The sequence below is a fragment of the Athene noctua genome, chromosome 1, assembly GCF_965140245.1.
Source record: "Athene noctua chromosome 1, bAthNoc1.hap1.1, whole genome shotgun sequence".
Taxonomy (NCBI): domain Eukaryota; kingdom Metazoa; phylum Chordata; class Aves; order Strigiformes; family Strigidae; genus Athene; species Athene noctua.
In genome coordinates this window covers 131,853,184-131,877,018 of record NC_134037.1, presented here as the reverse complement: position 1 = coordinate 131,877,018, position 23,835 = coordinate 131,853,184, and the positions used below count along the sequence as shown (strand labels likewise).

At 47.2% G+C, this 23,835-nt stretch overlaps 1 protein-coding gene across 17 annotated transcripts; it reads right to left on the bottom strand.

The window, feature by feature from the left end:
• Positions 1-602: 602 nt before the first annotated feature.
• Positions 603-23,835, bottom strand: ZNF384 (zinc finger protein 384). 17 transcript variants are annotated; one of them, XM_074896124.1, is made up of 11 exons: positions 23,594-23,834; positions 22,744-22,813; positions 18,920-18,990; positions 18,526-18,766; positions 17,861-18,191; positions 12,966-13,043; positions 5,618-5,842; positions 4,779-4,961; positions 3,870-3,948; positions 2,737-2,895; positions 603-2,578 (listed from the first exon to the last, which is right to left on the bottom strand). In XM_074896124.1, exons 1-11 carry the CDS (start codon positions 23,783-23,785, stop codon positions 2,303-2,305), a joined length of 1,905 nt encoding a protein of 634 aa, XP_074752225.1. In that variant the 5' UTR covers positions 23,786-23,834; the 3' UTR covers positions 603-2,302. The 17 variants fall into 17 exon arrangements, with proteins under 17 accessions (XP_074752225.1, XP_074752234.1, XP_074752290.1 ...); XM_074896133.1 differs by having other exon boundaries at positions 22,765-22,813; positions 23,594-23,833; XM_074896189.1 differs by lacking the exon at positions 23,594-23,834 and adding an exon at positions 23,356-23,561 and having other exon boundaries at positions 22,765-22,813.

Here is a 23,835-nt window from a genome sequence, read left to right as displayed (position 1 = left end):
TAGCAACTGGAAGTCAAAGCCAAGCTGATCTAAAGGAGAAATTGGGCTTAAGTATTTAAACAGTGAGAACTCAAAGCCCTTGTAACAGGCTACCAACAGAAGGGATTCTCTCTGTCCCAGTGCCTCAAAAACAAGCCAATGCATTTTGTCAACACGTACTTCAAATACACATTAGTTCTTGGGGCTCAAATACAGGATAAATGGGTGAAATGTCACCTGTGAAATGCAGGAGTCAAACCAGACAGCTTCTTCTAGCCTAACCTATGGATCTACAAAACACTCCAACCATTTGCGGCCAACCCTGGTGACTAAATGCAAAGAAAAAGTTTCTGCCACAGGCTCCACCGGTGTAGAGCACAGAGGGCAGGGCTCCTCGCTTTCCCTCCGCGAATCGCAAGGCTGCCCCAAGGCAGGAATGTGCTACCTTCACGTCTGCCCGCACAGCCGCTCAGGACTCCCAGCGGCAAGATGCTCGTGCAGTGGTCTGGGGCAGGGGGAAGGAACACACGTCACAGGGGCACGGTGCTCACAGCAGCACCTTCAAGGAACCTTTTACACCAATTTATTTCTATACAAGGTGGTTTAAAAAAAAAAAAAAAAAAAAAGGAGCCCCTAATTGTTGTTCATACAGAAGTCTGGGATTCTATAGGCTTTGGCTGGGTGATTGATTTTAAATCCCAACAATACGTGCTTTTTCCCTTGCCTTCTCATTCTTTTCTGAGTCAGCCTCCATGATCCAAAGAAACTAACAAGTGACACACAAGACTAGCAGTCATGTGGACCAATAAAAAAAAAGGGGGGGGGGGAAGGAGAATCGAAGACGAAGAGAAAGGGAAGAACAAACAAAGATTGAAAATAAAAATTCGCCAGGATAATGCGTTTTATAAACACAGAGATAGAAACAGTTACAGCAAGGACAGAGCGGGCCAGGGGTAGGGAATAGATATTTATATATATATATATATATAAATTCAAGGGGCCTTCAGTTTATTCTTGTTGGCTCCCCCTTCTCATTAGATTGGTCTCTCTGTGGGGATCTTCATCCCCTTCTCTCCACTGTCCACCTTTTGGGGATTCTCTCCCATGACCAGGGTCCAGAAGAGGCCACCATTGCCATGTGAGTCCAGCCCGTCTTGGCAAGAGGGATCCTGGGAGAGCACTCTGCCGGGAGGTGAGCAGGAGAAGCTAGCCTTTCCCTGCCTTCTGCCGGCTCCTTGAAAAGACTGGTCTATTCCTCCTCCTCCTTCCCTTTGGGAAAACAGGGGCAGGACAGGCATGTGAGAGTCAGAACTGCTGTTGTTCCGCCTTTCGGGAAAGGGAGTAGAAAGAAGGGTGATGATTATTTTGGCAGTCTCTTACCCTCCCTCCGGTTGCTTTTTGGTTTGCTGTTGATGCCTGCAGGCTTTTCTGAGGAGGGGAGGGGGGGGTGGGAAGCAGGAGGGAGAGGAGGAGGAGTACAAGCTGCTAGGACATCATCCGCAACAGGCAGGAAGAGCAATGAGCAGGAACCCACATTCCTACAGAGCCTTGGCCATCGTGCTGCTCAGACAGCTGGGACAGAGAGGCAGCAGCCAGTTCAGACAGACTCCTCTCTATTGCTCTCCACCAGGGGAGGAGAAAGAGTGCAATACTCCACAGCCCTTGGGCAGTGCAGGCACCTGTCCAGCCCAGAGAACATGCCTCATCTCTCCCCCCTCACCGGTCTCACCTTCCACCGGGGAGAAGGTTTCTCCCATCCAGTCCCTGGGGCAGGACAAGCTACCCCTCCTCCCTTTCACAAGCAGGAGGGACAGGAATGGATATTTCTCTCTTAGACACTCAAGGAAATCCTCAAAGAATCCCATCCAGCTGTGAACCCTGCCACATTCTTCTGTGGCCTGCTGAAAGCATGTGTCCGAGCCCCTGTACATACAAGGACCGTCTCTCCATCCCATCCACCATGCATGTCTCGACACACACCCCCCCCTTCATACGCATCCTACAGTGAGAGAGAAGGCAAAATGGGGGCCTTTCTTTGGGTTTGAAAGGAGGGGCTCTTGCATGAGGAAGTGATCCCAGCACAGGAAAGGGGCTCTTGCACAAGGAAGCATCCTCCTACCAGGCAGGCTGTTGCACAGAAGGAGCACCCCCTTGAGACAGGCTGTTGTTCAAGGGGCTGCCATGAACAGGGTTACACGGCCAGAAGAGGCTGTTGCAGGAGGAGAGGCCGGAGACTGTTGCACGAGGAGGGCCGCTGCACAAGCAGTGCCCCTGGGCGCAGGCTATGCACAAGAGGCTTTCTGCTCCCTGGGTTGAGGTCTCTCTAGGAGCTGGAGAGGTGCTCCACTTGGATGGCGCTGGTGCTGACAGTGAGGCAGATGTCCTTGTGATGCTCTGAAGTCTTGTAAGGAGTCAGGTCAAAGGAGCACTGGGGGGGAGGGTTGGGTTGGTTAGTGTCTCCAGAAGGGCCCCCTGCTGCCCCCCCACCCTGCGGCTGGAAGTGCTGCTGCTGCTGAGAGGCCTGGGCTTGCGCCTGAACCACCTGCTGCTGGGGGTCAGGGATGTTGTGTTTCCGCATGTGCTTCATCAGGTACGTCTCCTGCAACAGGAAGAATGGTGTCAGAGGAGAGACATCCGCAAAAGCCAAAGCCAGCGGGGAGAGACATGACAGCTCAGGGGGCTGCTCCCGTTAAGATCTGGAGGAGCTACTCCCTGGGAAGCGTGTCCGTCTCTGCTAACCCCCAGGGCAGCACTCACCGAAGTGTAGGCCCGGCTGCAGATGGAGCAGGTGTAGACCTTGGCGTGTTTCACCGTGTGTGTAGCCAGGTGTACCTCCAACGAGGCAGCATCCGTGTATGCACGGTGGCAGTTGTGGCACTTGAAAGGTTTGTCTTTGTTATGCTGACGTCTGTGGGACTGGGAGGTGGTAGCAGGGTGGAGGAACAGAAAACAAGCGCAGGGAAGGAAGCAAGGATTAGTACTAGAAGAGGCTTTACCTCCAACACCCGCTTCCAGACAGGCCACAAACTCCCTTGGACCCCCCACCCCACCTGCTGTGGGAGGTATGCTGGGCTCCAGCCCATCACATCTTTCCCACAGAGACCCTCTTTTTTCTCAAGCATACTAGGCATTTGAAAAGCGCAGTCTCCTAACTCCCCGTGACCCCCATCTTCTCAGTCTCGACGCAACTCTTTCTCAGTCTTTTCCTTTTCTCTCCTCTTCTGCCTCCCTAGACATTTGCTCCCCCTGCATCTGTCACTGCCCTTCAGGGCAGGATCTGCTTTAGCTACTCACAGGCATTTACAGCTCTTTGCCTTTTGGCACACCCTGCAGCTCACAGAATCATCTCGGTTGGAAAAGACCTTGAAGATCATCCAGTCCAACCATTAACCTCACACTGACCATTCCCAACTCCACCAGATCCCTCAGCACTGGGTCTTCCCTCAGCCTCCTCTTCTGCAGACTAAACCCACCCAGTTCCCTCAGTTCCCCAGTTCCCCTCCTCCGGGATACTGTAACAGGACACACCACCTCTGCTTCCCTAAATCCCTACACTTATGCCCTCCATTTCATTGTAAAACAAACAAAACCTCTTGCTCCAGCTAAGTTAGAAAACTGCAGAACAGATGGGAGTACCTTTACTGAGGCCTCACCGCTTTCAAGTCAAGTTTACAATTTTACAAGATACGACTTCTTTGGGTCACTAGTACCACAAAAGCCAGGAATCTCTCCCCCACCCAGGGCTTCAACAGCTTTTCTGTATTCTTTCACTTTCCTCCCAGCTGCACCAGTTTCTCCATCTCCTCCACCACCGGCAAGGAGCCTCTCCTCCCACTTGACAGCTGCCCTCACCACCCCCACTGGTGAGCAGGACAAGCTCAGCCCCTTACCTGCAGGTTGGAAAGCTGGGTGAAAGCCTTTTCACACCCAGGGTGAGCACATTTGTAGGGTCGGTCCCCGGTGTGGATGCTGTCGAGGAGGAAGAGCACAAATGGGAGGCAGTGAGCAGGCAGGCAGGACAGACTGCCAGGGCCTGATGCTGGGATCAAATCTCACAGCTGCTCAGGAGAGCAGGGAAGGGGGATGATGTTGTCTCCATATGTTGTTCTATCTGGACAGAAAGAGCTCTGCCCAGCTCCTGTGTCCAGCTAGAAGCTAAACAAGATAGGCAGTCAAGTAGATTTGAGAGTGACTAGGACTGAGGAGCAAGAGCTTGTGAATGCCTGGCCAGCTTGGCATGTGGGCCACCTGAAAATGGGTTGGGAAGAGGTCTGGAGGTGCAGGCTCCCTGCTTCACGCCCAGGAGTCCCACATGACCAAGAGGAGTCTGTTCTCTTGCTTCCACAGTACCAAGAAAGCAGCTCTGTTCCTTCTCAGGATAGACACTCCAACACTTTTCCCTTTGCATTATCAGGCTGAGATGACCTACAGCGTTTTATCTGTCCCTGTCCCCCTGCAATGCCAGGAGAAGCTTCCACACACTCAGTCCAACCCCCATGGTGCCAGGCTGGGATCCCCTACGGCCAATGCCTCTCTCTATCGCTCTCTCTCTCTGTGCCCCCCACGGTGCAAGACCAAGGATCCCCAGGGACAGCACGTGCCCACCTCAGCCCTGACGTGGTCAGTGTCTCCTGCGCAGCCTCCACTCCGTCCACTCTGGTTGGGGTCACCTCCTTCCAAGGGTGCAGCCGGCCGCGTTCCCCGCCCGCCCCCCGCATGCTTGGCGCGCGTGCTCCACAGGTGCATGCCGGCAGCGCGGGGGGGCCAGGGCCAGGCCCCCAGCCTCCTCTGGCCCTTACCGTGTGTGCTGCTGCAGGTGGGAGAGCTGGCGGAAGGCCTTCTGGCAGTAGCGGCAGGTGTAGGGCTTGGCCCCCGAGTGGATGCGGAGGTGCTGGGCCAGGTAGGATGTGTTGGCGAAGCTCTTGGAGCAGTGAGGACACTTGTGCGGCTTGACAATCGCCGTGTGGAGCTTGGAGTGGATCCTGCCGAAGAGGAGGAGGAGCAGCAGCAGTTGGACATGACCACCATCTGGCTAGTGCTGATGGAATGAGGGCACAAAGGGGGTGGGACAGCACCACTCTATCTGCTACACGGAGGAACTCCAAACACGGCACGAGCTCACTCTGTCTCAAACCGTGCTCCCCTTGGATTCAAGAGACCATGGTCTGTCCGCACCGGGGGAGGATCCAGAGAGAGGAACTATAGAGTTTGGACTGAGGGGCATTGGCAGAGCTGTGTGTGGGAAGCCTACGGCTGAAATAGCAGGGGGGCTGCAAGCCTGGACTGAGACGTTTGGCAGAACTACGCTGGGGTGACAGGGAACAGTTCTCCTGTTACACCCACTCTGCTCTCACTCTGACACAACCAGCCCTACCTCCTGTCAGAAAGCATCACTCCATTGCAGATGCCCCTTAGGGTGAGCAGTGCTAACCTCTGTGCACACCCAGCCCCTCACAGCAAGCGACAAGTCTCACGTGTCGGATACCGCTGCTGCTGGTTTATTGTGTACAAGACCTGACCAGCCTGCAGAAAACAGCGAGGTCTCCCCAGGCAGTCGCCCACTGAGGGTGCTCACAGCATGCTGGGATGAGACGGCAACATGCAGTGTGGAGGGCGCCCAACCTCCTCTGGCCCTTACCGTGTGTGCTGCTGCAGGTGGGAGAGCTGGCGGAAGGCCTTCTGGCAGTAGCTGCACGTGTAGGGCTTGGCCCCTGAGTGGATGCGAATGTGCTGGGCCAGGTAGGAGCTGTTGGCGAAGCTCTTGGAGCAGTGAGGACACTTGTGTGGCTTTGTCTCCGTATGGGACTTGGAGTGGATCTGCATCTCCGACTTGGAGTAGAAGGTCAGCGAACACATCCGGCACCTGGGACCGGGGCGAGGGGAAGAGACAGCGTCATACAGGGGCAAGCCCCAATAGGTATCAACTCTAACTGGATGGGGTCTTCCACACTGAGTGAAGAAGGGACTTTTTCTCACTAGGTGGCTCTGGGGAGGCTTCACCCGGGGACACTGTGCTCAGCTGCAAGTACTCCAGTCCCAGGGGGACAAACTTAAGCTAGGAACTGGCAGAAGAGACCAAACGGTAACTTGCAGCCAGACAAGTAAAGGTCTTGGAAGAATTAAAGAGGTTAATTTATTAGGCTTAAAAGGGAGACAGGGCAGTGCTTCAGAAGTTTTCCAAATGCAATCTGAAGGGGACAGGCATAATAATTCCCAGACAAAAACCACTTTGTTCATCTATAATTTATTTCAGTCAAAAAACGGTTGGAAAACCTGGAAATCCCAGGTTAAAGTTCATCTTCATGATAAAAGTTAATTCCATGTACTGCACAGTCTGCAAAAGCAGTTATGACCAAACCCACTTAACTCTGCTCCCATTTTCAGAGAAGATACTCGAGTATTTAGAATACAAAATGCTGAGAACAACAACAGTGCTGCTTTCCTAGCGGTTCTCACAAAGGTACTCTGGATATCAAATGTGGCATCTCATTGGTCTAATGGGCTTTCATCATTTCAACCTTACTGATGTGATGCAAAATGTTTTGTCTAGGAGTTTGGATCCATCTGTTCCCATAATGATCAGAAACGTATTTGGTAACACACAGACTCTTTGAAGAGGAAGAAGCAGTTGGCATCTACCTACTATGGATGCTGCTGTTAAAAATGTTCCTCCATCATGACACCAGGCTGTTAAGAGAAGCTTGCACTGTTTTACAATTCAAGATGGTAAAATCTTTTGTGGTTGATAATTTGACAGAGATAGAAGCTGCATCCAAGTTACTGGACTTTTTTTTTTTTTTTTTCAAATGTGTGCCAACCAAGGGGCAGAGTTAAGGTTTCTTTGAACTTAGTTTTTCCATTTGCAGACTTTTCAATTAAGCAAGACAAAATTGAACCTGCACTTGGAACTTTCAGGGTCACATTTGAGAGAAAAAATGCCACCCAGAAGAAGTCTGGCTAACCAGAATTCAACCTTCACATCAAGTTGACATGTTTTTGTCTGGGAATTTCCTCACATTTTACGAGTGTTTACAAAACTGCTCAGTGACACAAGTCTCTACAGGTATTACCAAGCCACAGAGAGTTGATCCTGCTCTTCCCCATACCCATCTCCTCCCAGGAGGATACTTCATTACAGCTACTATTGTGACTATTTATGTTGGAACCACAAGCTTTATGAAGTGTGCAGTCTGTTTAGCATATGTAATGTGGACAATATTTATCCAGCACCTACCTTAACCTCCACAGGCCCTTCCAAGCCACAGCTTGATTTTAAGCCCTTTACTTGGAAGCCATGCCTCCCTAGCACTCTACCACGCATCTGCCGTAACACTTTTTCCTCTCCATCACTGCTCTTTTGCATTCATTATCATCTCTAATAGTTGTTTCCATGTTTCCTACCTTCATCTTTCTCTTAATCCACTTTAATTGCAAACCCTAACAGAAAATGCAAGCTAAATACATCCTTACATAAATCCCCCCTCACACACACCCCCCAGTCCCTTCTGGAATCAACAAACAGAAGCAATTTGGCTGTTTATCCCTAGGTCTATTAGAGATACGAGGAGTAAAAAGGAACATCAGAATCATCTTTTTAAAAAAGTAGCTCTTGGTTTATAAACCCAACTACCTCCAAACATTTGTGCAGTCTGTTCCAGACTTTCCAAACTGTTTAAAGCTAGGCATATGTATTTTGCAGTCATCGAGTCATACTTACAGGATGAGGATTGCATCCTTGAAAGCAGCAATGCTAGAAAGAACTTTGAGGAGAATACTGAACTGAAAAATACCTCTGAGTCGGCAAGTCCAGTTTCCTGCTAATGCAAGCAATTACAGCATAATCCCATGCATGACTTTTATCAAGCTCCTTCTCAGTAGATGCTTACTTCCATTACTCAATTGAACTCTGTTCCACAATATCAGTCCTCTGATAAGGAACCATTCAATTGAGAACAAGCTCCCAGTGCGATGCTGTGCTAATATGGCTAACCAAACCAAAGGGGAATAGCAGGTATCATTTTTGTAAACAGGAATGGTGCGACTATTCTTGCAACAGCACATCTAATTCTGAAGCCCATGTAGTCAACAATTATTGAGAAACTCAGACAAGTTCATCAAACTTAAAGAATGATGGCATGTGGAAAATTGGCTTTGCAGTAAAGATTCCCTGAGCCCAGTCTATCTAGGTTTGCAGAAAAGCTTAGAAGATAGCTTGGTCAATACCCATATAAATCTGTGTAGGGAGAAAGATATCAATTACTAGGGGCTTGTTTTATGAGCAAAGAAAGGTATAATGAGAAGCAATAATTGACAGTACAAGTTAAAAAATCCAAGAGGAAATAGGATCTTTCCAATCATGAGAATGCATCTCTGAAACAATGCTTGGAGGATATAGTATGGTCTCAAATTACTTGGCTCCTACATCAATATTTTGAGAATCCAGCTACCTTTCTGAGAGAAATTTCTTTCTAAAAGTTTGGTTCTAGCTTAAATACAATGCTGGGCTCTAACCTCTTCTGTGCTGTACACGTGACTATATATTTTAAACAGCCTATTCTGTTCTGAAAAATTCATGAGCTTTACTATGTCATCAAGTCTAAGTAGCCCCATGCATTAAATCTGTAGTGCCACAAAGTCATCTACTTGGTTTTCCATAAGTAAAGAATGCACGGAAGTTATTTGCTTTGTCAGGTATCTCCTTCAGGTCAGAAATTCCTTAAAATAAACTTTAATGAAGAGAAACAGACTGAACGTCCTTTTCCATTTTCAAAATAAAATTGTGAAGAAGGTATCTCAAAACCTCCCTGGCACTTGCATAAAAATGGAAGATAAATCTGACTGTTAGCAAAAACATCCCCCTCTCCGCCCCCCAACCCCTCTTGTCTGAATTTAGCAGCCATAGACATTCCAGTATTGTTTTTCAAACAACATTTAAAAAGAAAGTCTTGCAAGGACTCATTTTCCAATCATCTAATTAGCATCAGCCCTGAGAGAGCAAGAATGTTATGTAGCATTAACAAATTCATGAGCCTGAGGAGTTAAAAAAACCCCCTGGAATACAGCAGAAAGCTGCATTTCAGAGAGTTTTGTATTGTGTGGTATCAGGCATTTTCAAGCGAACAAATGATCCATTTAATTAAGGGCTTTGCATTCTGCCTCAGACAACATCAAATATTAAAGGGGAAGATGCAATCAGCCCTCTAGTGGGCAAATATGGATCCAAAAAATGTTAAATCTATATGGATAATGAGAACATTGCATCTGACACCAGCAGCGTTTCAGTATTGTACTTCAGTGAAACTCTCCTGGCTGGGGAGAGGAAAAGTTCGGAGTGCTCCTTGCTAAGCATGAACAAAATGCTATATGGAATAATTGATTTTTTTTCCCCTCTGTTTAATATCCATTTTTAATCTTTTCTCCCCACTGTGCTTCTAAACTACCACCACTTTCATTGTATTCTTTCTGGGAGCAAGTAACAGAAATGACTGCAGCATTCCCATTGACAGTGTGACACAACTTCCCTACAGCTGCTTGTTATGGCTCTGCAAATTTAGACAGCCTAGGAGAACATATTCTTAATAACACAGAGGTTCATATAAATAGTTAATTTAGTATCCAGCCATATGCCAGAGATCAGAAGTAACCCTTTCCAATGTTTATAATCCTTTCTTTTTACAGGGAATCTGCAGGGAAATAAAGTGAGACATTCAGAGAATGTTCATGTTAGACAGAAACACCCTCAAAAAAATCATGAAATGCCAGTAAAAGGTGGATGTACAATTCTAATTCTGCTCCCATATGAAAATCATCACGATGAGTCATAAACAAAATGATGCTTATAGCAACTAGACTACAACTCTGTGGCACACAGGGCCATTTTTTTTTCCACTTTTCATCGAATGTTCCGCCTCATTCATCAGATGCTGTTATGAGATAAAATACCATCTGAAATACCAGCTCATAGTAAAATTTTCCTAATGTGGATTAACAGCATTTTTCAATCAAGTGCTTAATTAATCAGTATCACAGTTGTGAAAACTATGTAAGCTTTCACATGGCTTTGAGAATCCAAATTCCTAGTATCTACTGAGATTAGTCTTACAAGTTAATTGAGTCCTTGCTCCTTCTGTTAGGCTACAAATACAAGTTAGATCACAAGTTTAAAAAAAAAAAATCATCAAATCAGGAAGGTCTGAAGTTAAACTAGATGGTAAGTTTAGGCTGTCACTCAGCAGTTCATTTAGCAAGGAAAGAAATGTACTGCCTTTGCAATGCAGAATTAATGAAGTAACTAATGCAAGCAGAGCATAATAATGGATGCACAGTTTGTGATAAATGCTAATTTAACCCTTGCATGCCCTGATTTTTTTTTTTTAAATCTGAAGTTAAACATTGTCTTGCTAATATTTTGTAAGAGGCAAGGGAAAGGAGACAGAACTAACATCCATGACACACAGCTCAAAAACTCTGGTAAGACCTAAATAAAGCCAGCGAGTATGAGATGCCAAATGAAAGCATATGAATTGTACCTTTGCTTTCACACTTCTACACCCAGCATCAACTCCTATTCAAAAGTTAACATTACTCTTCCATTTACCAATTTACCCTACCGGCATGTATACTCTTAAATCTATCAGCTACGCTCAGAGATTTTAGTCAACTTGTTTCCACAGTCCTTCAGTCACTCGGTGGCTTAATAAGGCATACGCTCCTGGCAAGGCAGCAAGTTTTTAAATGCTCTCACCATATTGCACTCTTCCAGTTCTCAGATTTGAGGGCATTCCTACATTTTGTCCATTCTTCCAAATGATCTTACAAATACCAGACCCAGAATTGTGGTATTTCAGCATGCTTTACAAGTTGCCTGTCTTCTTTTAATGACTCCAGCATTTATGCTTTCAACAGTTGGTTTTACCCTGTTCTGTCACAGCCTCGCACTGGGAGCTCACATGATGTCACTTTAATTCCTGAAAGTCTTTTTTGCAGTCATTGCTTTCCAGGATACCGTTTCCTCATATTCCTTACCTACAGATCAAAGACATTCAATAGTATCCAACAGGACACTTCTGTCTGATACTGTTTTCCACTGTGCCCAAACACCTAGGCCTCAATCCCTGACTGCTGGAGGAGTCACGCAGTATTACCCAAAAGGCTGAGTCTTCCATGAGGCTGTATTAAAATACATTTTGCTTGAATAGTTTCAATTTAACAACTACATAAAGCTTCGCTGTTAAGTTTGGATTTTTGTAGCTATCCACCAGAATTTCTTCTATCTGTAAGTTATCAGCCATGACTTTCTGCGGACCTCCAAATCATTGAACATCAGGCCTAAGACCTTGTTTACCATTTTTTTAATCACCATTAGCACAGAAGACCAACAAACCAATAAAACACAGCAAGGTGTTTCCTAGCATAGTGGTAACATGCAAAAGCTAAAATTAAAAGAATACAAAAGGCACATGAGAAAGCATTAGCAAGTCTGGAAACACCAAAATTAAGGTCATCTATGTCACCATAATTTGGCTCTAAAATGCAGGTGCATTCTGATACAGCCTTATTGACTGTTTCCACAAAACTGCAACCTTATTATGTTGCACAGATACTTAACAAGCAAGTGTTCAGGTTTTTTTCATCACCACTATGTGTACAGCCTCAAGCCTCATCGACCACATGCAATTCCAACCTCATGAAGCAGAATCACTCATCTGTTGTACCCACCACAGAAGTATCAGTGCTCCATAAGCACTCATCTATTCCCACAGTGTCCCTGTTTCAATTTTTCTAAGGAAAGGGAGTGACAAAAGACAGAGGAGTGAAACACATTGAAGACAGACATGCCTGCTAATTCCAAGTGGCCAAACTGATACCTGTGACCACTTTTTTTCCTTTAAAGGAAAATTCATATTATATATATTCAAATCATAGCTCCTATAGATTTCTACTCTACAGCTAGGAGATGCAATGCTTCCACAAAGCAAAACGGAGTCTGACATGTAACAGAGGACTATTCAATGATACTTGAGAGGAGATTACAGTTTTGGGAACAACAAATGTTAATTATTTCAGTATAACTGTGGCCATTTTTAGCCTGCGGCAAATGCAAATCCACTGAAGACTAGACCTAACTCCTATTTTCACACTCGTCAAGGCAAGATTATCTGCAGGCCACATGGTTGTAGGATACCATAGTAAATCTGTTGCAGAGGCAAGCATAACCTAGAGTTCTTCAGACTAGCAGTCAAATGACTTCCTCAAAACATCCTTTCCAATTCTGCAACCCCTTGTCAATGTATTATTATTTTTTTAAATAAAACATTCAGGTTCTCTGAGTAAACATGCAGGACTCTAGTGGGTCGTGATGTACACAGTAACTACAATCACATAATCAAGGATGGTATCAAAGTGCATTGACTCAACAGGGCCAAATTAAGGTGTGATCAGATAAGACCTTCAACAGAATAGTTTCAAAGTTCTCTCTCCCCAGTTGAAACTGTAACTGCCCCCCTCATTCCCATGCACACACTCATTCCATTGACATGCAAGTAACATGTGCTAAAGTGAAAACTCATGACTGCAGAACCTTAACTGTTAATTCCTTCTGCTTGGCACTATGATGAACTGAGAGTGTGTAACTCTGTGTGTGTGCGTGTGCAATCTCAGCAGAAGGAAGAGAACTTATCATAATGCAAGTTTTTACCTTATTATATCCTGAGGCATGTGGTGTCTTAATTCTGACATTTTATAACCTCCAAGCACAGTGTTCACATACAAAGCAAAGCTTATGTGTACGAACTGTGTGTGTATATATGGATATGCATGTGCACCTGTCTTCCTTAAGAGTTTTAAGTTCATAAGCTAATTTCAACCAAACTTGGAAAAGGGGTAAGGATCTTAAAGTCACCACAACTTTCATAAAAATATGCAGCTGGGGAAAGGAGAGACACCCTCTTGGAGGCCCCTGCTGAGGGAAAGGCTAGTAAGCTCACCCTTGATTAGACATCAGAGAATCCACACAGGAGAGAGCCGCTGGAAACCAGGCTTCATTAGTTCCGCTGCTCACGGAACTACTTGTTAAAAAAAGCAAACAGAAATTCCAATATGTGGCATCACACTGACACCCATGTTGGTCATCAGCAATCTTAAGATCCACTGCACAGACCTCTGCCGCTGCAGCTAGGATGATAAATGACAGCAACGGTAGTTTGTCACCTCTTTCTCGCCTTAGAGGGGGGGTGAGGTTCTTTGCCAGAGGAGGTCACATTCTTGTACTGACATCAGAGACATGGTGAAATTTAGAAATACTGGCTTTAATATTTCTAGGCTTTGGAGGGAATGTGGTCAAACTTTCTGCCTGACTCTTCAAACATAATTCCCCCTTTGCCCTCAGCCTTCTAGCCTGTTGCAATCCCCTCCCTCCCACACCAAGACCCAGGCCCAAGCTCTTTACCCACACACCCCAGACTCTTCATCCTCTGCTTGCAGTGGCTCTTACCTATTTCACTCCCTCAACTACCTAACATTTCTTTCCTCTCCCTGCACTTCTGTTTGTCCACATCCCATGCTCTCGTCCCCATCAGTTCTGCTAAATCCAGGCATCTCCTCATTTTCCAGCCCCTAGCAGATCTGGTTCTTTCTTCCTTCCCCCCTCAGTCTTGGCCCTTCATAGCTTATCTCTGTGCCATCTCTTCCTTGCAAATAGGCTTCCTATCACACCCTCTACTACATTCCCTATTTTGTATCTGCTTCTTTCTGATTGCCATCTCTACTCTACCAAGCTTCTAGACCTCCTGGACACTATCAGCTCTAGGCCCTGCCCATATCTCTTTCTTGTCCCTACTACATTTGAACCAAGCAGTTTCTTCTCACAGTGTACCCACCAGAGTGGAGAGTTTCCTCTCAACACTGGGCACAGAAGACTCCCTTCTGAAGCAGAAGGAGGAGCAGTTGTGACTGAAGGAAAAGCACGCTTGGCCCTTCAGCCATAGTCTAGATGGTTATCGCTGCAGATGGAGTGCACGTGTAGTCCAGCCTCATACAGAAACTGAGAGGTTAGAGTGTATCTCTCTTGTGGAGACAGACAGCCTAGTCAGTGCCTGGAGTCACGCAAGACTCAAGAAACACTGAAGAGGATATAACCTTTGCATATTTTAACTACCAAACTGTAAAGCATCCCAGAGCACGCTTAAGAGATTTTCTTTCCAAGCCTACAACTTGGCCAAATTTGATCATATTTTCACAGAAGTATGTGGCTTACAAAAGCCATAGCCACCGGATTTCAAATCTATTCAAAACCATGGGAAGTTCACCAAACACCAATGCTAAATCCAGTACAGGGCAGAAAAAAAAAAAAGGCTTAAAATGGGACATGTCTGAGAACACACCCATCTGCAGTATTCAAACCACTGGCTCCCCTTGTGTACCTAATTTCCTCACTAAAGGGGGTCTCCATCCAGCTTCTTCCCCTTCTACAGCTCAACTCTGTTTCTTGCTAAGCCTTCTGTACGCTTTTGCACACTGAATTCATCTCAGAAGCTTCCTATGTCCCTCAGCTGCTTATTGTTCCCCCCCCCCCCCCCCCTTGCTGTTCCCACAACCTAATGAAAGTAGGGAAACTCAGAACTAGTGCTGGGGAATAGAGAGCTTGTTGGTTACAGTATGATGGCAAGGCAAGTATGATGGCAAGCCTACAACCTTTCTGTTGGTATCCTAGGCTCCCAAGCACAGCTTGCAAAACCATTCCAGACTAAAAACTGGTACTCGTCCTAGCCTTTGCAAACTTAATACTGGAAACAAGCAACACTTAGAGAGCTCTCTTCCTCTTGCAAAGAAGAAACTATTTAGACAACTGTTTGTAGAGAGAGAACAGATGATCTGTCCAGAGAGGCTGAACCACTTCATCACCCTTGTTCACTGATCACACCACACTACAAACTTCTAAAAGTGCACAGGTACCAAAACAGTACTAAGAAACAATACTACTGTCTCCAGGACCTATGCTCCCTCTCTCTTCCTCAGCATCTTTTAAAGTACTGAGAAGAAGCCACTTGCTTCACACTGCCAGCATCTTACTAGAAAGACTCTTGATGCCTATTGCATTTTCCACAGAAAAAGTAAACTCTACAAAGATGTCAGGGAAGATTAACAACCAGCTGACAATGAATCCAGACAAGACTGAGGTGACATTACTCATGAAGGAAAACGTTTCACAGGACTGGGTTAGATGCTGTCCCCTGCAGGTGCAAGAATTCTAATAGCACGAAGCAAAGCACCAAGGACTATGCCAGACTAATCCTAAGGCTAAATGTCCAAGATCTGCAAGCACCACCATCATTAGCAAAAGCCTCATAACTCTTCCTACAAAGAAAAGCCTAGTCACAAAGATTCTGGCACCATTTTCACAGCAGACTACTAATTTGCTTCTAGAGATGATACAGCAGCAAAACAGCTGGAGCAGGAATCTCTACATTCAGTAAAGAATAGGATGAGCTGCAATAAGCCTATCACCTTTGTGCTCCAATTCATTCCAAGTCTGCTTTGCTGTGCTGTCCATTCAAGGCCTTACTCCGTCTTCACAAACACACTAAGAGTCAGGAATTATGGCAAGTAGCCACCTGCCCAGGCACTCAGGACAAGAGAGCTCACAGAGCCCAAAGAAAATTAAAACCAAAAAATAATTAAATTTGACGAAATAATACCAGGCTTTGGGAACTGGGTATTTTTTTTTTTAAATTTTGAAGAAAAATTTTAAATTAGATTTAAAAAAAAAAATTGTCACATTGATCAGTATAGTACAATTCCTTCCAGGTATCTGATTAGATTGTCCTCAGTGCATCATCCTAAGAATGAGTGAAATCATACAAATGTAGACATATGAATACCATAAGCAACTCCTCTTTCAGCCTGAGAATGGAGCAAGAGAAGATGAACCTCACCCACAGTCCTAATTTAGCTAGTAGATGTCTGCATACTCTAGTAATGGGAACTACCCAAATCATCCTCTAGAATAAAGAAGGAACCCAGGAGTTCTCAAAGTTTTAACTTGCCAGTCTGTTCATAGGCATATTATGGAGAAACAAAGGTTTTCTCTCCCACAACTCCAAGAGAAGACAGCATTTTCCTTTGTTTTCTCAACAATCATTTTTAGTTCCAAACTTGCAAATAGGAAGCATCAGCAAAAGAGGTGATCCCAAGGAGGGCAGAAGTACTCTTTGGTGGTCTTCAGTAAATCCCAATTTAGCTATCTTGCACCTTACACTGCTCAGAGGAAGGCCTGCTTGGGATGGGGGCTGAAGAAGAGGCAAAGGCACCGCACTCGGACTAAACATGAAGACAGGAAATCTTCCTGATTACACGTTCCTACATATAAACTCATTCGTTTTTTTCCCTGCAAAGTCTTCTTCATGAGCTGTTACACAGACTATGCGTGTTCATAAAGTTTCTGCTGAGTCACTCCACCTGGTCTTGGGCATTTTTTTCCAAACTTACAAGTAAACAAGGAGCTATAATTAAAGCCTTGGTTCAGCTTTAATTCTAGCATTCACTGCCAATTGTGTCCCCTGTAAATACATATTTAACAACCTAATTAGCAACCCAGACTGTAAGCAGCTTGAGTAGTGTGGAATTGTGGCTAAGGCCCAAAATAAATGGTGGGATTACAAATAGCAAGCTACCTAACACTCCCACCCCTCTGCACCATACGCTGATTATATTTTCAAAGTGGAAGAACTGGGACATTGGGTAAGAGAATAAAAAGGCTGATCCAGGCTCTGGTTTTGTACCCATTTAACTGTATGGATTTAAAAATGTAAACATTTTAACAAATGCTTAGTTAAAAACGAAACAGTGCCTGGGGTGGATGCACTGATTCTGTGTGTTCATATTGACTTAATTCCAGAAACATAACTAAATCTGTACAAAAAGAAAAAGAGAGTCTAGGATGGTAATCATGGGCACATAGTAGGAAAGTGAGAAGATCTAGGGATCATCTATTTGTTTCCACCTGGCTGCTACTACTTTGCCTCTTATTGATCTTAATCAATAGTCAGTGCCTCAGAACCTACTGCTTAATCACCCCTACGTGCTCCTGCTTCTTAACTAAGACAGACCACCACATTTCTGACCTAGCCCTTGCCTGCTCTGTCCGGTTCCCACCTTCTCTAAAACACCCACGCTCCTTAACCTCTGGTTTAAGTATTTCCTCCTAGCTAATCTCTCCCTTTCTGACCACTTGCTTGTAAACTCAAGCCACATCCCTCCAAGCTCAGAAACCCAACCTCAGGACTCAGAACTCTCCCCCCCTCTTATCTGATACCTCTAGGGCTCAGAAACACCCTTATACCTAATTCGGAAATGCACCTTTTTTTATATTTTGTTGGGAATGCTGAAATAGGAGGAGATCACCAGGGGCAACACAAACAGGAGCAAACACTATCACCACAGTTCACTTCCTGCTCTGTGCCTCCAGTTTGCAGTCTTTACACTGGACAGACTGGAGTCCTAATTCAGGAGCACCCAGGTACACAAGGGCTCTCAGAGCTGCATTTTGCTGTACACCAGCCATACTACCTGGCTGTGGCATCAAGGATACAGTTTTTCCTCCATAATATCCTGGTCATTAACTAACCTGTAACATTAACATCTGTATATTTGGGAAACCAAGGCTGTCTCCACTAAGAAGGAGATCCTTAGTTTTGGGTCAACCCACCAGATTGCAAACACTCTTGACTAGAGAGAAAACTCCCTCTGCAGCTGGAAGATTCTCTACTCAGGGACTCTACGGGGAAAGGCAGAGATGTCTTCTTCCCCACATGACCCTCTGAAGGGTTAAATACACCCCCATCCCCATGCAACGTTGCAGTCAAGGTTTAACCCCACTCCCCACCTGTATGTCTTGCCATCCTTGTGCTGGTCCTCATCATCCTCGTTTGACAGCACAAAGGGGTCGCTCATCTCCGGCAGCCCCGACTCCTGCAATCGTTTCTTCTTCCGGCCCCGGGGTGGTTTGGGGGCAACTCCCCCACCCCCGCCACCCCCACCACCTTCGGAGAGGGTGGTTGTCCCTTTCTTCGACAGGTCAGGAACCACCTGGAGGGCTGCCTGGGAGCCAGGGGGGAGCGCAGAGACAATCATGGGAGCTGAGATGGGAAAGGTTTGGGCAGAGGCGGCTGTGGTCACCAGGGAACCTGATGGGGAAGTTATCACCAGACCAGGACCTGCAAACAAAGAAAGATGGAGGAAGTCAGTTATTACATCTCTGATTACGCCCAACCTCCTTACCCCACAGAAGCTTTATACACCTACTTTTGCCCACAGTGCAAACAGAAAAGCACCTTACCCTCCCCAACACATTCCCAGTCTCCACTGCTGGAAGTCAAACTTCCCCAAAGAGGGTGAATGTGTGGAGTGCCTGGAGATTCACAGTGAAACCACGCCAAGGCAGTCCATACCATCTGGAAGGCTAGGAATAACCTACAGCCCAAAAAGGATTCTCTAGGATGCCTTGTCCCCCCAACCCAGTGGGTGGCTGAAGTTTCTGGAGTTCCCTACCTGCTGTCATGAGCCCAGCAGACTGCACTGGTACCACGGTGATGTTCTGAGTCACAGGGGCTTGGCTGTGTGGCGTCAGCTGCTCCGGCTTGGTGTCTGAGTCCATGGAGATCCCAGTGGGTAGGGCCACAGAGGTGGGTACTGTCAGCAAGGCAGGGTAGTGGGGGGGGGCCAGGCTGCAGCCCTTCTCCGTGGGCAGTAGCTGCTCCTTCATCTTGTTAATAAACATGGTGTTCTCAATCTAAACCGTGTGGGAAGAACGGCCTTTAGAATACCCTGCTACAGCTTCTCCCAGCAGTTGGCTGAGCAAGGAATGCAACAGAAACACTTATCATGCAAGAACTTCTAAAAGGAAGCAAGACCAGAGTAATAGGTTGGAAGACAAAGATCTTACCTGTCCCGAGACGGTGGGCACTGCTGGCCAGAAGTACGGGGAGGAGTTGAAATGAGATTCTTCCATCCTAGCTGGGCACAGGGGGGAAGAGGAAGGGGGAAGGGAAGAGGAATGGAGGAGAAGGAAGACAGACAGACAGACACACACACAAAAAGAACATTAAACCCAAAGAGACTCCAACATGGAACTGACTCAGTCTAACACTGCGACAGTTCCTTAAATCTCCCCTGTCTTACTCAAGCAACTTCTCCCCACTTTTGAGCTATCTGCTCAAATCCAAAAATTATTTTCAGGGGAAAAAGGTGGCTGCTATTCCCACAGGCTTGGGCCCATCTCAAGTGCCTCCTGCCCAACAGTCCTCCATGCAAATAAAGGACTGACTACAGACCCAGAACACCTCCAAAATTCCCCGATTACCATCCACCCAAATATGTGGCATAAATTACAAAATCTGTGCATCTGCAACCAGGCAAATACAGCTGAAAACCCTTTTGCACTGTCAGTCTGACCCCACAAGCAGTGAAAATTCTGGACCTTGCCTGTCCCCCCACCCCAGCTCAACACTAAGGACCCAGATGCAGCAAGGGGACATTAGCATTATGTTACACAGGAAGAAGGACAGGCAGAAAGAGGGAAACAGACTTGCCCAAGATAACACACAGCCACAGCAGACCAAGAAGTCAAACTTAAGGCTCCTAACTTCCTGCTGCCCACTGCTCTGCCCACCCCAGCCCAAACCTCAAAAGAAACCCGGAAATATCACTCAATATTCCTGAGAGACAAGATCTTCTGCTCTCATCCAATGAGACCAGGCAGTAGGAAAATAACCTGACTACTCTGCTCCTGAGATACCCTGTTTCCAAGTGAGATCATGTCACAGCTCCCTATTGCCCATTTCATTCCCATCTTTGTGACAAGATTCTGTATGACTCTGTCCCCAGCCAAGTGCCCACTGCTTTTTCTCAACACTCCATGCAGTCAGAGGACCAGTTAGACACCAAAAGATAGCCCTCTGAAGACAGAGGCATAATCTCTTTAGGAACACTTGGCTGAAGAAGTCCTTTCCCTTCTAATTCTTGCAGTCCTCTGTGTAATAACATTAGCAGACAAACTTTGTTACACTTGTGAAAATGCTACCCAAAACCTAAAGACATTAACAAAATACTATTTCCTGAAGCAAAAGATACACCTATTCCTGAAAAACTACAGCAAAACTGGCAGGTAAAATACATGTGATAAAAACTATGTTCAGAGAACATCTGGCAGAGCAAGCTGCTTCAGCAAAGCAAGCACTGTAGGTTTCTCATGCAGCTACCTGCAAATTGTCCCACTCCTATTTTTGTTACGATGTGGCAGTAGTCTAATTAACAAGTAAATATTGTTTCTTAAGGGCCTATCTCAATCATCAGATAAGCTGAGGAGCATGCCCCAAGTATCATGAAACACTTTCCAGAAACATATTAGGGCAGAATAAATACATGTGGAATTGCTGCGTGCGAGCCAAAATGCAAAGATAGTTTTTCCTCTATGTAGAGAAGCAGTATTTAAATGAACCAAATTACCTGATAATTTTGTATTTATGAATTGTTCACGCAACAGCCAAGCCAAGTATTCCTGCCTCACACACTCACTACAAATCAACCAATAAACACACTTAAGGATGAATTATTTACCTTGCATCAGTGGCATGCAGTCAGACAGCTAGTTGCCTGACTGAATTACTGTGGATTTACATTGCTGTGATTCAATCAGAATCTGATGGAGCAAGACTCTTACCTTCCTTCCTCTGCTTTCTTTTCTGAGCGAAATTAATTATTAAGTACACTGCCCACAGCAAGGCTCTATGTTTGTAACGCTTAATTACATGACTTTTTTCTTCCACAGGATGGGCACACATGAAGAGATAACACGTTCTTGGCAACTGGACACCACCCGAATCAAGAGGGGGTTTTTTGTTTGGAACGTCAGGTTTCGGGTTTTTTGGGCGTTTGGTTTGTTTGTGTTTGTTTTTAAAATAAGTAAACCCTTATTTGCTTAGCTTCCACATCAAAAACATCAAAGTAACCTGATTCCATAAAAACATGAAGTCTCATCAGATGCATTTTCCAAATAAACTTTGTAATGGGCCAAGACTCCCTTGGCTTCAACTACAAACTTCAGGAGTTAAACATAAGGATGCCAGTTTAAACAAAAATCTCACAACAGCTTTCTTATTTAAAAAGGAATGAAAGGCAACTCCGTTTCCAGACTCTAAAATCCAGACTAGCACAGGCCAGGGCACTCACTGGCTGCCTGTCCCCATCTAGTCCTCCACCAGAACTTCAGAGAGCACCTAACTTTTGTTTGCTCAATTTACAAAGTGCACAAGTCAAAATAAGGCTCTTATTGATTCTCAAAAGATGACTACACTGTTTTAATTACCCTTCAAATCCACCTCCCCATCCACAAAACTTCACGCTTGGGCGGACATCAGGCCTCAAAACTTTTGGCTTGAAAGGCTGAAGTGTGATGAAGTTATAAGAATACGGAGGAAAAGGAGAAATGGTGTAAGAGTTGAAGCTTTCATGCAATCTCACTAGCAAGCCAGTCTTCCAAAGGGAGAAAACAAAGGTAAGATTCCTCCACCAAACTACTGCCCTAAGACCCCCAGCTGTCCCTCCCCTATCCCACTTTCAGGCTAAAGGGTATTCTGAAAACATGCACCCTTATTCACAGTCCCCACTTTAACACTGCTTACACTTACTTTACCAGAACTCTGCACGTAACCCTTCCAATTGCTCTATAACTACCAGACATGGGCTGGAGCTTCAACCCTGTACCACAGCATGTTCCCACTGCAGTGCCTTCATCATCCCAGCTTCCACAAACAGGCCAGAGATGGGACCTTCTTCCTATTCACCAGTCTAGTATCAGACAGATGTCAACGTACCCTCCTGATATAAACCAAAAACACCTTCTATGTACAGACCACAAATGTACATACACCAAATAAACAACCGAGTGAACCAGCGAACTCACAAGGGACAAGGAATCTGGAGTTTAGATCTCAGAGTACTTCACAGAATCACATACTTAACGTGCTGGGCTTATACTTCTTTGCAGGTCATCACTTTAATCATAAACAGACAGATAAAAGCACGTGCAAGTACACGGTGAGGTAGAGGCTGTGTTTCTGGAAGGCACAATCAAGGTTGGATATGTAGGTATTTAGAGGTTGAATTTTTAATATGTTTTTCTTTATTCTCCAGATACCTAGCTTTTATTTTCTGTTTGGTGGAGTTTTCAGTTGACAAAAGGCCCCGAATACGACACTCGGGTGTGATTTACAATGTCGTTTTATGTCTGCCCCAGACCTTTTGCTCAATAACACGGAGCTTGTAGGCTTAATTGCTGCAAAATACTAAGGATGCTGAAGGCCATGCAGGCCGTTGGGTCAAAAGTAAAAATGCTTCCACAAAGCTCAAAAGCACCAAAAAGTACAAGCGCCACTACATCTTTAGAACAAGCACATCTGGATGCACATCAGGAATACCCCAAACATGCCGGACAAAGTCCTGAATCCCAAACCCACACACCAGAGCTAGAACAACTTCGGTGCCATTACCCAACATGTGTGTAGCCTCCACCCCAACCGACCGAGGTTCTGCCGGAACAGGTGCCTGGCAAGGGATATATCCTGCACCTCAGCGCCTTCCAGGCGGTCAATCCCTTCTCTCGCACCCTGAAGCTTAAGGGGCTTCGAGCCCCCAACGCCGGGACCTGCGGCCCATCCCACCCCATCCCGATTCCCCACAGCGCGGCCCCGAGGGGCGGGGGTCACTCACGCAGCTCCAGGAGCTCCTTACCCCTCTCACTCTCCCTCCTCTTGCATTTCTCCTCCTTCCAGAGCCGTCTCTGCAAACAAACCGCCAGGGTTACGGGGCCGCCCGGGGCCCTGCATGACAGCGGGCGGCGCAACGCGGGGCCCCCGGACCCGCCGGCCACGTCCAGCCCCCGGGGGATCAGCCATGGGCGGGGGAGGGCGCTCCCCGCGGGGACCGACCGGGATGAGGGAGGGGGCGGGGGGGGAGGGGCGGACCCACCTCCCCCCGCGGGGCCCCGCGCGCACACGGCGGCGGCGGCCGAGGACGGGCAGCGCCGCCCGGTCGCCCCCCCGCGGCTCGGGGCGGGGCCGGCCCGCAGCGCGGTTCCCCCCGCGGAGCCGCCGGGCGCGCTCTGCACCCGACACCGGGACGGAGGGACGGACGGGCGGGCGGGCGGGCGAGCGGACAGACAGACAGCCCTCCTTCGTTTCCGCTTCCGGATCGCTGGCGGCCCCGGAAGTCCCGCTTCCCCGGACCCCCTCGCCCCCACACCCGCCACCCGGCAGATTACCGGGCACCACCCCCCAGCGGCGACCCCGACCCCGACTCCAGCGGCGGCAGCGGCCTCCTCACCGGAAAGAGGAGCGGCGAGTCGCTTCCGGGTCAGGGGGCGGAGCGCGCCTCAGCTCTTCCGGGGCGCCAACCGGAGCGGAACGGCGTCATCGGCGGCTTCGCTTGGCGGCCGCCAGCCCGGAGCAGGTTTCCCCTCAGCGGGGTCGCCGCGGGGCGGCCTCGCCGGAAGCGGGGACCAGGAGCGGCGGCGGCGGGGAGGGAGGAGGGTGGAGGCGGGTGGAGGCGGGCGCGCGCTTACCGGAAGTGCGGGGGTGCCGGCGTGCGGGGAGCCCGGGCGGGAGGAAGGGCGGAAGTGGCTGTGCCGGCGGGGGCGGGCGCGCGGCGTCCCCGAGCCCGGCCGCCAGCCCGCTTCCGGCCGAGGCGGCCTTCCCGGCGTGACGTGCGCGGGGCGGGGCCGGGGGGAGAGGCAGCCGTCCTGATGAATATTCATGAGCTCTCATGAATAATTCAACCGCCCTCCTCAGCATCTCCTGGCCCGCC

Bases quoted from the DNA above. Each gene is read 5' to 3' on its own strand.
- ZNF384 (XM_074896124.1), bottom strand. From the start codon at position 23,785: ATGAATATTCATCAGGACGGCTGCCTCTCCCCCCGGCCCCGCCCCGCG. The intron at 13,044-17,860 runs GTGGGGAGTGGG...TTTAACAAGTAG, and splicing joins AAGGATGGCAAGACATACAG to TTCCGTGAGCAGCGGAACTA. The intron at 4,962-5,617 runs GTAAGGGCCAGA...CCTCTTCGGCAG, and splicing joins CACCTGCAGCAGCACACACG to GATCCACTCCAAGCTCCACA.